Source organism: Prionailurus bengalensis, chromosome B2 (genome assembly GCF_016509475.1).
Source record: "Prionailurus bengalensis isolate Pbe53 chromosome B2, Fcat_Pben_1.1_paternal_pri, whole genome shotgun sequence".
NCBI lineage: Eukaryota > Metazoa > Chordata > Mammalia > Carnivora > Felidae > Prionailurus > Prionailurus bengalensis.
Window position 1 is genome coordinate 37537804 of NC_057349.1, and position 15237 is coordinate 37553040.

Below are 15237 nucleotides of genomic sequence, written 5' to 3' on the forward strand. Positions count from 1 at the left end.
GAGGGGGTGTTTCTGTTTGTTTTTCAAATCTTTTAGCCTCCAACACTCATTAGCAAGTCCTTCTGCCTTGCCAATATAGTCTGCACTTCTCTACTCCAGGTTTTAGTCATGCTCCTTTTTTTTTTTTTTTCTGAGAATTTGGAAGTAGTTGCCATCTTTAACATTCAACTCACAGCACTTCACTCACAGAGCTGAAAGAAACTTGAGAAATCATCCAATTCAATATGCTCATTTTAAGGGGTGAGGATTTTTTTCTGGAAAATTTATTTGGCTAAATTCAGATGAGCTCTCTTATCACCTGGAGTCAAAATCAGAGAGCACACACTGGGGTAGATCATAGTAAACTTGGGGTAGGGGTCGGGAGGACAGGTAAAGCAAAGAGAACCATTGCAGGATCACAATCACGAACTCAAGTCACCAGAAGCCAAAAAAGATATCGGTCATCTCTAAATTATGTTCCTATAACTAAGCCACAAGCCTGAAAAGATAGGCCACAGGAGGCCATTTATAACCTATTTTCACACCCATTACAAACTTTACAGTAAAAACAATAAGGTATAGTAAGAAAACACATGGGCCTTGTAGCCAGGCAATTTAAGATTCAACTCCTCATCTTACTGCTAGCTGGTAACCTTGGGAAGGCCTCAGGAAGATCTGAGTTTTAAAATCTACAAGATGGAAATAACTAATACCTTACATTGTAGGGCTGTTGTAAGGTTTAAATGAAATGGTATATACAAAATGCTACCCCAATGTTCACAGCAGCATTATTCACAACAGCCAAAAGGTAGCAACAACTGAAGCATCCGTCGATGGATGAACAGATAAACAAGACATGGCATGTACATATAATGAAACATTTCTCAGCTTTGAACAGGAACAGAATTCAAATACATGCTACAGCATATGAGGGACTTTGAAGACATTATGCTAAGGGAAATAAACCAGGCAGAAAAGGACAAATATTGTACATTCCACTTATATGAGTATCTAGAATAGGCAAGTTCATAGAGACAGGGAGTAGAACAGAGGTTACCAGATACTGGAAGCATAAGGAAATGGAGAATTACTACTTAATAAGTACAGAGTTTCTGTTTGGGGTCAGGAAAAAAGTTCTGGAAATGGATGGCGGTGATGGATGCACAACACTGTGAATGTACATAACGACACAGAATTGAATACTTAAAATGATTAAAATTATGAAGTTTATGTTATGTATATTTTACCACAATAAAAGAGGAAAACAAAAAACAAAAATGTTAGCAGAGTGCCTAGTAAAGCGTGTCAGCAAATGGTAGATATAGTTAATCCCGTTGTGCCCATTTTACCTGTTCTAAGTAATGAAGGGACAAGTTGATGTACTTGGCCTCTGTTAGAAGTTGGCCTCCCACTCCAGTCTTTGCAACCCGCTCTGAACCAGCCAGGTCAACCAAGTGAAGTTTGGCATGGCGGACGGTCGCAGATCCTGGCTCCTTGCTTGATAAGTGAATAGAGAAAATGCAGTGGGAACGAGTTGAAGCTTGGTTCATTGGAGTCTACAAAAAAGGAATTGCAAAACAAAATCAATGTGAACAATGAGCATTTTCACAGAATCTCAAAAAATTTAAATTTATGTTTCTGATGGTATGACACTTCCAATGAAGCCAGTGCTGTCCAATGCAACAAAAACACTTGTAGCTGAGACCTCTTAAAGTCAGTTATATTTAATGTATTGTCTCTGGAAAGACTGATAACAGATGTGGATGGGTTGATTCAGAAAGTGAGGAAAGAGTCTGAATAAGGTATAGCTTGGGTCTACTTACTAATATGATAACTTAATTTCATTACATGACCACAGTTCCCACCTTAATCTTGGCTAGCCATATTGCAGATGCTCAATGTGAACATCATGGGGAAAAAGTTGAGAATGGGTGCCCTGGGAGAATTCATTACACACTTGTAATAAACACAACCAACAGACAAGGATGCCCAGTATCACTGCTACTACCCAACAGTGAACAGGGGGTCCCAGCCAATGCAGTAAACAAGAAAACAAAATACAAGTCATCGTGACAGGAAAAGAAGAGATGAAAACATCATTATCTGCAGAAAATATGGTAGTCTACAAAGAAAATGCAGGAACATCTATAAACTGTTAAAAACTAAGTTAAAAACTAAGAAGTTTAGCAGGGTTGCTGTATGAAAGATCAACATGCCAAATTAGAGAAGTTCTAATAACCAGCAATAATTAATCAGGAAGTATAATACTACTTATAATGGTAACAAAGACAATGAAATAATGGGGGATTAATCTTATAAAAAAGTGTGATTTGTAGGGAAAATGATAAAATAGTATTAAAAGACACAAAAAGAAAACCTAAATAAAAGGTGTCCTAGATATTAATGTACCATGTCATAGATGGGAAAACTAAAAATGAATCTGTATATTAATTTCTCTATATTAACGTACATAACCAATGCAATGGAAATAAAAATACCACATGTTATGTTTATGGAACAGGGCAAATTAATTCTAAAAAACAGACGGAGCAAATCTAAAAAAATAACAGAAACAATTCTGTGAAAGAAGCACAAGAGAGGGGAGCATGTCCTGCTATACATCAAGGTATATCATAATGCCATAGTAATTAAAACAGTGTGGTATTGCTGCAGGAACAGATAATGAGATCAGGGAAACATGCTGGGCTCATTTTGAAACTCTGGATAGGACAGAAGTGACCTCACACCATAATGGAGAAAGAACAGACTAATTAACAAATGGTGCTGGAATAACTGGCTATCCATCTTGAAAAAAATAAATAAATTTAGGTTGCTTCTCACACTTGATACACAAATAAATTCCAAAATGTATTAAAGACTTAGGTGTAAAATAACACAATTTTAACATTCATATAAGAAAATATGGAAGCATATCAGGACCAATTCAAGGCAGTCATGGATCTTTTATGATAAGATATTAAACACAAAAATGAATTAATTGGAAGTATTTGACCAAATTATCCAAAATTAAAGAATTTCTGGGTGATAAAATCTACCACAGAGTTGGAAGGCTGGGAGTTGATGTTTGCAATCCATATAGCTAACAAAAGATTAATGATTGAAATAAAGAACCTCCACACATCAATAAGAAAAAGGCAACTCTGAAAAAAAAATGAGCAAAGGATATGAACAGGCAACCCATAGAGAGGAAACCTAAAAACGGTTAATTAGTATTTGAAAAAAAATGCTCCAACTCACAAATAGCCAGGACAAACAATTAGAGCCATAATGATAAAGTATTTCACTCACCTCTATCAGACTGGAAACTTTTAGAAAATGGAGTCTAACAAAACAAGATTTGCAAAGATACAAGGAAACAAGAACATTTATATACCGCTGGGAGGAATATAAAGTAAGAACCTCTTTATGAGAGAAATTTTACAATATGTGGTAAAGTTGCAGATGCATATAACCCACAACCCAGCAACAGACTCCGAGGTGTATTCCTGGAGAGAAGTCTGGAACAAGTCTCACTGGGGGAGAGTGAAAAGGGGTGACTGGTAGGCACACATATGGGCATTCGTGCTTGGGTATAGCAAGAAATTGGCACAAGATGTACAACCTAAGTGAAAATCTGTGGTAGTAGAGATGAATGAACTTGGATAATTCAAACTACAGGGAAGTCAAAATGAAGCACCTTTTGGATAGATTGACAGATGGGTTTCTGAGCTGCTGATGAGAAATAGCATGTTAAAGAATGATGTAAACTTCAATGATCAAAATGATATCTATGACAGAACTCAGGTGCTCAAAAAGAAGTATCACCTAAAAATTTCATTCATGGCTCTAGAACTTAGGTCATTAAAGTATAAAAATATGGACTGGAAGAACACAGCAAGTTAATGCTAATGGTTGCCTCTGTGAGGGATACAAAGCAAAAAGGCCACAAGAGGACTTCAGTTGTATCTGTAATACCCTATTTATTTAAAATTAGCAGAAGCGGGCTCTTGGGTGGCTCAGTCAGTCAAGCATCCAACTTTGGCTCAGGCCATGATTTCATGGTCCCTGAGTTTGAGCCCCGCATCGGGCTCTGTACTGACAGCTCATAGCCTGGAGCCTGCTTCGGATTCTGTGTCTCCCTCTCTCTCTGCCCCTCCTCTGCTTGTTCTCTCTCTCTCTCTCTCAAAAATAAACATTAAAAAAATTTTTTGTAATTATCAGAAGCAAATTCTGATACCTAAAAATAAAATTTACCTAACAGCATTCCAAATGACTGTTCATGTGAGTAAGTGTGTGCAGCTCCCCACCCCTGCAAAATGGGATTTAATAAAAGAATTTCCATATGGATGCACACGTATTCAGAGAGGGTAACACACTCGGATGCTATTTTAACCCAAAATTCCTTCTGTAAATCTGAGTTCTTGATATCTACCATTGTTGATTTACACCAACTACCAAAATACACAGATGTCAAAATCTTGGCATTGTGTTGGTGATGATGATGTAGCTAGTGAGTTAAATAGGCTGAAAATGTGACCCATTACTCGTTGCCACAATAACCATACTCAGATCTGGCCAGTGTGTGATTTTGCATGCTGAAGTGGACCAGCAAATAACTGTGCCTGTAAAACCGCAAACTCAAATTTAGAACCTAAGTTGAGGTGTTTCGAAAGTGACTGGAAGTTATTTGCAGAACTTAAACATGGGTTTCACGTCACTGTTATATTCGCCCAACAATAAATCCTACAGTACTGGAACAAAAGTCAAATTGACAATCGATAGAAATAAATAACACAGAGACTCTCCCCGACATCTGTCTTCAGCTTCCAAATGGATCCACTGCAGTCACAATAAAATGTGGCCCATTAGCGAATAATGGAAGAGTGTACCGATTTCAAAGGAATGTGAGATTTACATCAAATTAAGTTGTATTTCTGGAGTCTGTAATTAAAATGCAGTAATATGCTGTAGGAGTCCATGCCTACAATTTTGTAACTTCCCATAAATATTTCCTGCATGAAGTAGTAGTTGGTGTCCTCTTAGCTAAAATTTTCTTAAACCTCAGAAAACATTCTTTATGTGTAGCTGTTTAAGTGTGATCGAATGTGCTGGTGTCTGCTCTGTGTTTATTTAAGGGTGTCTATATGTCTCACAGGCATGCCCCTACATTTGTCCTTTTAAAGGTAAAACCGTATTAAAACATTTCTGAAACTGCCTAAGAACAGATGGCACCATTTAGGCAGATTCATTCAAATTTAAGTGCACATTTTAAACAAATGTGCTCTTGGCACTAGAGACTATGTCTTTGGAAAAATGTTAGTGATGATTAATCATCTGCACGCAGAGAGCTTTCACATTTCATATCAGTCTGTGGATACAGCTCTGCATTAGGCAGCACAAAGACTAGAAGGAAAATAAGACATGGAACTTGCCCTCAAGAAATTTATAATCTAGCTCAAGAGCTAAAGACAAAACAAGTGAAATGAGAGGGAATGCTGAGAAAAAGGCAAATTTGCAATACAGAAAGGGGTCTGTTCTCAGAACTGAGCATGCTGACCCTCTAGGTAATACCTAAGAATGCTAATCATCCCCTCATCCTGGAGGCTCTCTACCCACCCTGCCCCTCCTTGGTTTCTAGAATCTACACTGTCCTGACACTTTCTCTCTAACTGCTCTGTCTCCTTTTCCTTTACTGGACGCTTTTCTCCCCAGTCCCGAAAACACGCAGGTCCCAAGCTATGGTCATGATATTTCTTCCCCTTGGAAAGGTCTTCGTAGATAGCTCTGATTATCACTGAATAGATACTGTAGTGTAGTTTAAAAGTCACAGATCAACGGTCTTAGAATGTGGTATTGAAACACCCGGTTTCAAGTCCTGGTTCCATCACTTACTGGTGTTGAAATATTAAGCAAATTGACATAATTTTGGTTCCTGTGTCTTTGTAATCCCTATAATAAGGCTTGCTTTGCTGCAAAGAGCTATACTGAGTGTGGAAGTGGCCCATGAACTGTGAAAGGTCATATAAATGTCCATTCCTGTTGATATTCACTCTATTCAGATGCCTCCCATATCCTTATTTCCAACCACAGTCTCTCTGTGCACTAGATTAGAATGTCTACTGATAACTGCCACTAAAATGCCTTGCCAGCATCTTAAACCTAATGCTCCCCAAAATAAGCTCATCACTTTCCCTCATTCTGTGTCCCACACATGGATGCCCAGTCCATTCCTCTTGAATTTACTTCTACTTCTATCTCCAAATATCCTTGATCTCTCCTCTGGGTCATGACATTCTCTCCTTATTAGTCTCCTCAAATTTACTCGTCTCCTCCAATTGTTCTCCATGTTGTAGAATAATATTTTTTAAAAAACATATTTGATTACATCGGTTCTACCTATATTTCTGAATTAAACTATCACATCACTAAGACTAAATACCTCTATTCCTTCAAGTATGTTCCTCAAAATATTTTTTTAATATGGCAGGCACTCTGACACTCTGAATTGCATATATTCTTTCTAATGTAGACTAACCACAGCAGAGGACACTGGAATCCAGGCAATCTAAATCTAGAGTTGCCCGTAACTAGCACATGAAGTGTTCTACCACGTTTGCTCCACCCTTTTACCCATGATATGAAATTTGTTTGGGAAACACACACACATACACACACATTTATTTGATAACTGACCTGTATTTGATTAGTTTTTACCCCAAGTTACAATCACTTGAGATAATTATGGAACTTTTTTCTTTCAATTTTGTGCTATCTACAAATGAAAGTATCCTCATCCAAATAATTTGTAAGAATTAATAAGGCAGAACAACATTCCATGAACACTCCTACTCTCTACTCTTAGCAAACAGTTATGGGTATTTTCCAGTTGGCTTTAATCCAAGTACTTTCCTATACCTTCAATTTCTCTGTATATCCCCAAGGATACTTTTGAGAGACTTTACTAAATAAATTGGATCTATTTGATCTATGAGTTTTTATAACCTTATCAAAAAAGTGAATAGAATTAGTTTAAGATGAATCAATGTTGACTCTTTCCTAATTGCTTACTGATCATTATTTAAGAATGCTTTACCAGATTCTTGTCTTAGGGCTTAGTATCAAAAATATTAACTTGCCATTTTCCAAATATATTTTCTTTCTTGGAAAATAAGAAAGTATATGGCTTTCTTTAATGGGGTAAAAGTCTAAAAACCCAGGATCACTGGTCCCTTATAGATTCATCATAATAAGTTCCATTGGGAAGGTTACATCCTCTAGCAAATGCTTTCCACTTCCTTCTTCCTCCCACCTAGATTCTGAGCTCCTTGAGGCTGTCTTCTTCATCACTGTAACCCTAACATAATACAGCATAATAGTGTTCAAAAATACTTGTTTAATTGCTGACCTTATTCATTTCTAGCTTTCTGGAAGCTCTATGGCATGCTCCATAATTTCTAAAAATCTCCATATCATTCCAAGACCACATCTGCAAACTCCTTTTTCCCCCCAAATTCTTTAAGTCCATGGAATTCATTTAAGTCTACAAATTAGAATTATTTGAAAAAGTAAGATCGACTCAAGTCTCCCTACCCATTGTGCCGGATTCCAGAGATCTGCCACTACCCTCTACATCTTCAATTGCCTTTTCTCTTACCTAGAAGGTCCTCTGGCTGGTCAAGTATTGCCTATCATTTCTGACTGGGAAATGTATGTCCTCTTCCTCCTCCAAAATAAACCTACTCAAAATTAAATTACCTCCACGAATTCTCTTGGACGATTCACAAATGGCACTAGCTATTGTGTTCAAAAAGGACATTTAACATTTGTGCGTAGAGCAGAAGATCATTAATATTCAAACTCTGGAAAAATCCAAATGATGGATTTTTCCAAATGGATTTTTAAATGTTTAGCATTTTAAAAATTATGACATAATATGAATAAATTTGCTACAGGGGCAGAGAGGGGTGATGGTGTGATCTATCAGGCCTCAGATGAGTGTTTGGTGGGGCCAGCCCACTTTGCATGATGTAATTATAAAAGGTACACATTATAAAAGGTGACTCAAAAGTGACCCTGTCACACAATAGTGACTTCAAACTTTCTATACAAAAGGGGCTTGGAACAGCAACGTGGCTGTGGATGGTACTTGCAAAGGCTTTGGCAGAGCACTTTACATAATATAGCATCAAATCAAGAAAACACCACATGCCTACACTGAAGACTGAAATTCCTTCTCCTACAGCCCTCCAAGCCATTTACTGGCACTGGCTGGCCTACCACTCTCAGAAACTATTTCATAAGTTTAAAAATCTCATATTTCACTGCATAAGAATCATTTTCTACAAAGCAGGACATATTTGGAGGCTGACAGAAAATTTTGCAAAGCGATGGTATAGTGGCAAGAACTGGTGAACATCTATCTTCAAAAGGCTGTTCAGTCATCTTCCCTTATGGATTCTGCAGATACACAACAACCAACTCTGGTCCTCGATGATTTCAGAACACATATTCTTTTGCAGTTGTTGTTATACAGAGTCTTATTGGCAGATCAACAAGGATTCCCTGTGAATTGAAATGTTCACCTTTTTTTTTTTCATTATTTCACAATAGGGTGTGTGTGGGAGGGGCAGTTATGTGTGTGTGTGTGTGTGTGTGTGTGTGTGTGTGTGTGTGGCTATTTTCGAGATTGAACATTTTGATTTTAGGGCCAAAAATTGATAAGTGAAAAATGGTTTTTGTGTTTACATAATATACTATTACGTTTTGGGTAAATTTTTTTCTTTTAGTCAATCTCATGTTTTCAATCAATTTTAAAATTTTTTTTTTTCAACATTTATTTATTTTTGGGACAGAGAGAGACAGAGCACGAACGGGGGAGGGGCAGAGAGAGAGGGAGACACAGAATCAGAAACAGGCTCCAGGCTCTGAGCCATCAGCCCAGAGCCCGACGCGGGGCTCGAACTCCCGGACCGCGAGATCGTGACCTGGCTGAAGTCGGACGCTTAACCGACTGCGCCACCCAGGCGCCCCTCAATCAATTTTAAAGTAACTACACATAATATAACCCACAATGATTTGAATAATCTCTTTAAATTACATATAACATTTTCTAGGATCCTTTGAATGCTTCGTTATCTCTTGCCATATCTTATAGTCCATTCCTATGTACCAAATTCTTTTTTTCAATGACTCTCCTATTTGGGGGTGAAATATCTCAACAGGAATTTCCACTACACTAGACTAGGTCTGGTGAAGAAAATCTCTTAGACTGAACAGAGTGTATAATGTATACTCTTGAGATTCTTTAAAATAAACCAGCAAAGAACAAAAACAGCACCACAGAAGCCGTAATCCAGATTTCCACTCCAATTCTCCTGGTCTGATAACACTTTCTAACCCGATAGCCTAACTGATTTCTTCCTCTGCTCATTTATTCTATCTGAATTGAAGACTGAAAATAATAACTTCTATGTGTTTTCTGGGCTACCCCAGCCTTCAGGTTAAAACTCACCCTTAAGTGATTCCCTAACCTTCCCAGCATTGGTTAAATGATTCCGTATCCAATTCCTCCCGTAGCACATGGGTTATGAGGAGGCCCACCACACCCTTGAGGTACACCAACCCAGCCTGGAAGGGAGAACTGACCAAACCGAGTGGTGGATCATGTGACACTAAAAACACCTGCCTTGATTCTTCCTGAGGCTGTTTCAGAACACAGTGCTTGGCAGCAAAATATCCCCAATTAGATAACCTTCAATTGGAATTAATAATTCTAAACTCCTTGTTTTTCTTTCTGATTTTTCTCTTTATAAGATACGTGGCTTTTAGAAAAGTAGTCAAAATCATTTTCTCTAGTTGCAGGATTTCTAGGCCCAGCATATTGTCAAGGTAGTTTTGTAAAAGAGAAAAATAGATCAGGCACATCAGTTTTGTGTAAAATTCAAAAGCAAGCTTTGGAGCAACCTAGAATATATAATAAGAATTTTCTAGCAAGTATGATTCACCTTTCTGATATCCTATTATATTTTATTATATATCTCTCCTAACAAGTCTGTGATCAATTTGATGTGTTTTTTTTTTTTTTTATTTTCACATCCTGTAAGATCTACTAGGGTGACTTAATTTTAGGAAAACTAAATGTCAGAATTAGGGATGGCTCTTTTTCTGCTGGATGTCAGAATTCAGAAGATTGCCTCTCTGTGGGTCACTTCTTCAGGATTTGACAAATGAAAGTCAAGTGCATTTATATCAAAAGCTAAGTATGTTAAAATTGGCCCATTTGCAAACTGAGAAGGAATTTTACCCACATCTTCAATCAGTTATGTCCAACTATCATCTCTGTTTATCATCCTTGAACGAGCTATCATCACATAATCACCAAAGTAAAGGTTTGCTCTCTGAACAATGGAAATTATATGACCCCAAATGTTGCCCCGGCCTCCTCCATTTTTTTTTTTACTTGACTGTGAGAAGAATCATAACAGAATTGATTCTTCAATGGTAACAAGTAACTTATTGCCGTTATCTAGCACATTTTTCACCTTTTACATTGAGTTTAACTTTTTTTTTTCTTTTTTCCTTTTAAAATTCAGCCTGGCTTAACAATTTCCACATGTGACCATACACAGAACTGGGCTAAAAAAAAAGTCTAATGATCTCATGAGTTGACAGCAGCTCAGAGGGTTTGTCTTTAGGGAAAACCTATTCTGAACACATTACACAGCTCAAGATTATAGGTAAGCTGAAAATACCCTTCACTATCCTCTGTACAGACAAGATCAGTACCGAACTCAGAACTCAGATATACTTTCGTATAATTTTATTCTTATGAAAGAAGTTTATCCCGTCAGATTGATGGTGATAACTCTCAATGCAACGTTTCAGGTCGGACATCAAGATCAATAACAGACAGGAATTCAGGGACAATGTCATTTACGATAGAGATGCTGAAGGAAGAACTCTAAAAGCACAGAAAACTACTATTAGAAACATTATTTCTCTCTGCTTTATAGTCCAATCATATTTTTTTCCGTATTTTGAAGATTCTGCAGTTCTATGGCCATGAAGATCTCAGTTGCTGTCACAACTGGCAACACTCCAAATGGCATACCCCAACCTGGTAAAAGTACTTGTTGAAGGTTTTTGGTGGTTTGTAAGACCCCTGTCTCCTCCCTCCTAGCTAGAACCATTATAAGGATTGGATACAAAAGTTAGCTTGCCAGAAAAAAAAAAAAAAAAAACCTATCAGCGAGAAATGCTGTAAGAATAGCTTCTGTGCTTAAAGCTACAGCCAAAATTGTCATCCTGCCAGTTTCCCCCTTGTGTATTCCTGACTTGTTAGATAAGCCAAAAGCAATCTGAGTTATTATCTCAGTTTCTTGCAGAAATGTTGTTACTCAGGGGCTAATCCTAGGCCTCTTTCTTCTCTGTTCCATTTCCTCCCTTCTCTCTATTTTTGTTTTCTATACCACAGCAGAGACTCTGAGTCCTAAAAGCAGCATCTTCCCCAGACCCCTTTTAGCTGGCACCCAACTGGGAAGGGGGGGGGATGCTCTGGCTTCTCCCCTCCTCAAGCCCTCCCATCTCCTGCCAGTGCCTCCACTGGCTGAGACTTGCCTACAGAGTGAAGCAGCTTCCTGGCGCTGCTGATCTCTCTCTCTAGCCAGCACTTTCTCTCCTCACTTTTTGCATCCTTCATTATTTTTCAGCCACATGTCTCCCTCTTTCCCCCCTCCTCATCTCCCTCCTCCCCTTCTTCCTCCTTCTTTTTTGCTTCCAATGGCACTTTCATCTTTACAATGGCTTTCTTTTTCTCTGCCATTTCTTCTCTGGTGTCCTCAAACTTGATTTTCATCTTCTGCTCTTGTAATCCCTTCTATATTTTGGAGCTATTTTTTTTTTAATAAAGACTATATCGAGGCAACATTTAAGACTGTGAAGAACACTTCCTCTGCCCCCTGATATAATCAGCATTCAAATATGGGTTACTTAGCCACCCTCCCCCCGACCCCCCGTCGCCCTACTCCATATATATGGTAAGTCTTCAGCTGTTTTCTTTCTGACAATTTTATCTCTGAACATATCCGTCTTTTTCCTAAAGAACAGTCTGGGGCGGGGGGTGGGGGGCGTGCAGCATTCAAATCCAGTTTGTGCCCTGAATACTTTTACTTTATATCTGTTATGTTCTTAGCTCAAAGAACATATACATACTTTCCTCATCCCCCCCCCCCGCCCCCGAACAGGCCTGGGAGGGTACATTTTAGTCACTAACTCCCTGAACTCCACTCACCACACACCATCTTTCTTGCCACGAGCTGAGACCGCTGCCCATAAAAATGACTTGTCTTACAGGTTCCGTCTTTGGATCCATCTTTCATAGTGTAGAACGAGTATCTATCTAATACTACCCCTTCCCCCATACTTCCCTGTGTTCTTAGACCTCATCGCTGTAACCAAAAGATCACTGGATTTGCATTGGAGAATTGTGACCCTTTCTTTAAGGGGAAACTCTATCCTAACTGAGGCTGGAGGATGAATGTGTTGGCTCTCAGCACCCTCCCTCCCCATAACTCAAATTTCATAATCTTTGGCAGTTTCTCTCATGGTTTGAGGTTATGGCTATTTCCTTGTTTCACTGAAGATGGCTTCTGTTTCCCTCTGTTTTTTATATTTTGTTGCTGTTGTTAGAGCATTTCAGTAACAGGGACTGGAGTAAAAATTTCTTTCTCTATGCTTAATCAGAAATGAGAATTTGAAAGATCAATAGAAACTCTGGAGCTAAATTTTTACAGCCAAAAAAAAAATTGTGTTTCTCTAACCACAGATATAGAATAGGTATATTTTAACTTTCTAATAATGGCTGTATTATGCCACTTCATTTATTTTAATAAATAAATGTTTTAGATCTCAAAACTCATGGTTCATGCAATACCACTAATCAGGTTAGATGAGAGCAAAATGCAAACCATGATATAACAGAATCACTATTTTTAAGAAGTTATATATTCTTCCTATATCTCATATATAAAATATAAGGAGAGAGAAATGCCTGACATATATAAGTGCTCAAAATTGAAATTTCCTTCCTTCAGTAGATTAAGAAAAGAGATTAGAACTGTCAACACATCTGCTAAGTATTCTAGCTGCCTATTGAGACCTAATAATAAAAGATACTATTCTTATTGTAATAACAGCAGGGCCAACATGTATTTTGCGTGCTGTGTATTTTGTTCCTCCCAGGCTCAAAAATCTTGGAATAAACTTGTTAATTACATACAATTAATATATCTCTCTTTAAAACAATTTTTTTTATTTGGGAAAGAGAGGGGGAGAGAAAGAGAGTACACGAGCATGGGAGAGGGGCAGAGAGAGAGAGAGAGAGAGAGAGAAAGAATTCTAAGCAGGCTCCACACTCAGTGTGGAGCTTGATGCAGGGCTTGATCCCACGACCCTGGGATCATGACCTGAGCTGAAATCAGGAGTCAGACACTTAACTGACTGAGCCACCCAGGCGCTCCTATTCAGTGTCGTTCTAATCGTCTTCTGGAATAGGATCCTGGAATACTAACTGCTACCCAAATCTTCTGGTTTCCCACACACACCACACAAGATCAAGGCTTAGTGTTGTTAACAAACACAGTCACATAGTAAAGCTGCTCTGTCCTTCCTGTGTTGTCCTTATGTTATTAGGTCACATGTCCAATGACAGTTGTTCCTACAGTTGGCATAAACCTACCAACTCCACTCATGCCCTGTCTCCCAGCTGTGTTTGCACTTCCACAGGGCCACACCGTCACTCCATAAGTTTGATAATGTGCAAAGTCTAAGAAATTACAAAAACACATCAGCACAACTCAGATAAATCTTACTAGGTTTTTTATTTCAAGCAAAGAGTCAGGTAGAAAGAACGAATAGGTTGACAGACTGATTATTTGGAAAGTAACCTCTTCCAAAAGGTATGGAGTATCACAAATTTTAAAATGTCAAAGTTGGGGTGCCTGGGTGGCTCATCTGGTTAAATGTCTGATTTCCACTCAGGTCATGATCTCACAGCTCATGCTTTCGAGCCCTGCGACGGGCTCTGTGCTGACAGCTCAGAGCCTGGAGCCTGCTTCGGATTCTGTGTCTCCCTCTCTCTGCCCCTCCTCCACTCATGTGCTCGCTCGCTCTCTCTCAAAAATAAACATTTAAAAATTTTTTTTAGTAAAATAAAATGTCAAAATGTCTGGGATGTACTCTGGAGTCACCAACAGGCACAGTGTACCATAAGGCCATTTTTGATTCTGGGCTTGAGATTGTAGGTCTTCTCTCCAAATCTTCCTCTCCCCAGCAATGTGACCAAATGATTAATTACTGACTGGCCAACTAGTTGCCAGGTGCTGAAAGAACAGAGTTGAATAGGACAATAGTCTTATCTTTAAATAAGTAATTGCTAGCCAAAAATTTTAGGGTATTTCCAAATGTCACTTAACTTAGTTCTTACTATAACCCTGGAAAGTAGGTATCATTATGCCCATCGTACAGGTTAGAAGTGTGGTTCACACTGGGTCAGTGACTCGGCCAAGGACATACACCTCTCAAGGTGGAGCCAAAAGCAGAATAGATCATCTCCAAAGCTCGTGCTCTTCACCTCTGCCTGGCAGGAATGCATAGTGATGGTGAGGAAGCCACAGAGTGGCCATCAACACTGACGGGAAGAACTCACCTGATGGTTCACTCAGGAAAGGAAGACAGGTGGGAAGAAAGCACACCACCCACCAAAAGGACCCTGGACTCTCCCAATGTTAGCACAAAGTGTTCTGTTCTCACCAAAGGTCCCCTTCAACCAGTTTCATAACCAGTGCTATCTACTAGCTAAAGCATATTATTCCTCTTGAACTTGTCAAGGTCAAGAACTACACCTGGTATCAATCATATGAGAAATTATATTCTAGGTTATCTGGACACTGGATCAGTTTTCCAGGGTTGCCATAACAAAGTATAACAAACCGGGGGGCTTAAATACCAGAAATTTATCATCTCACAGTCCTTAAGGCTAGAAATCCAAAATGAAGGTGTTGGTTCTTCCCTCTGAGGGCTGTGAGGAAGGGATCTGTTCCAAGCCTCTCTCCTTGGCTTATAGATGAACATTTTTGTGTTCATATAGCATTTCTATGTATATGTATCTGTCTCCAAATTTCCTCATTTTATAAGGACACCAGTCATATGGGATTAGGGCTCACTTTGACCTCATTTTAACTTGGTGGCTTCTATAAAGAC

The 15237-nt window shown here is 38.6% G+C and overlaps 1 protein-coding gene across 2 annotated transcripts in view; it reads right to left on the reverse strand.

Moving 5' to 3' along the window:
* KIF6 (kinesin family member 6) overlaps positions 1–15237 on the reverse strand; it is a 387728-nt gene that overhangs the window by 260039 nt on the left and 112452 nt on the right. For both annotated transcript variants that reach the window (XM_043591311.1, XM_043591310.1), the window contains one exon: positions 1329–1535. In XM_043591311.1, the coding sequence (XP_043447246.1) occupies positions 1329–1535 (207 nt within the window). The remainder of the gene's footprint in view (positions 1–1328; positions 1536–15237) is intronic.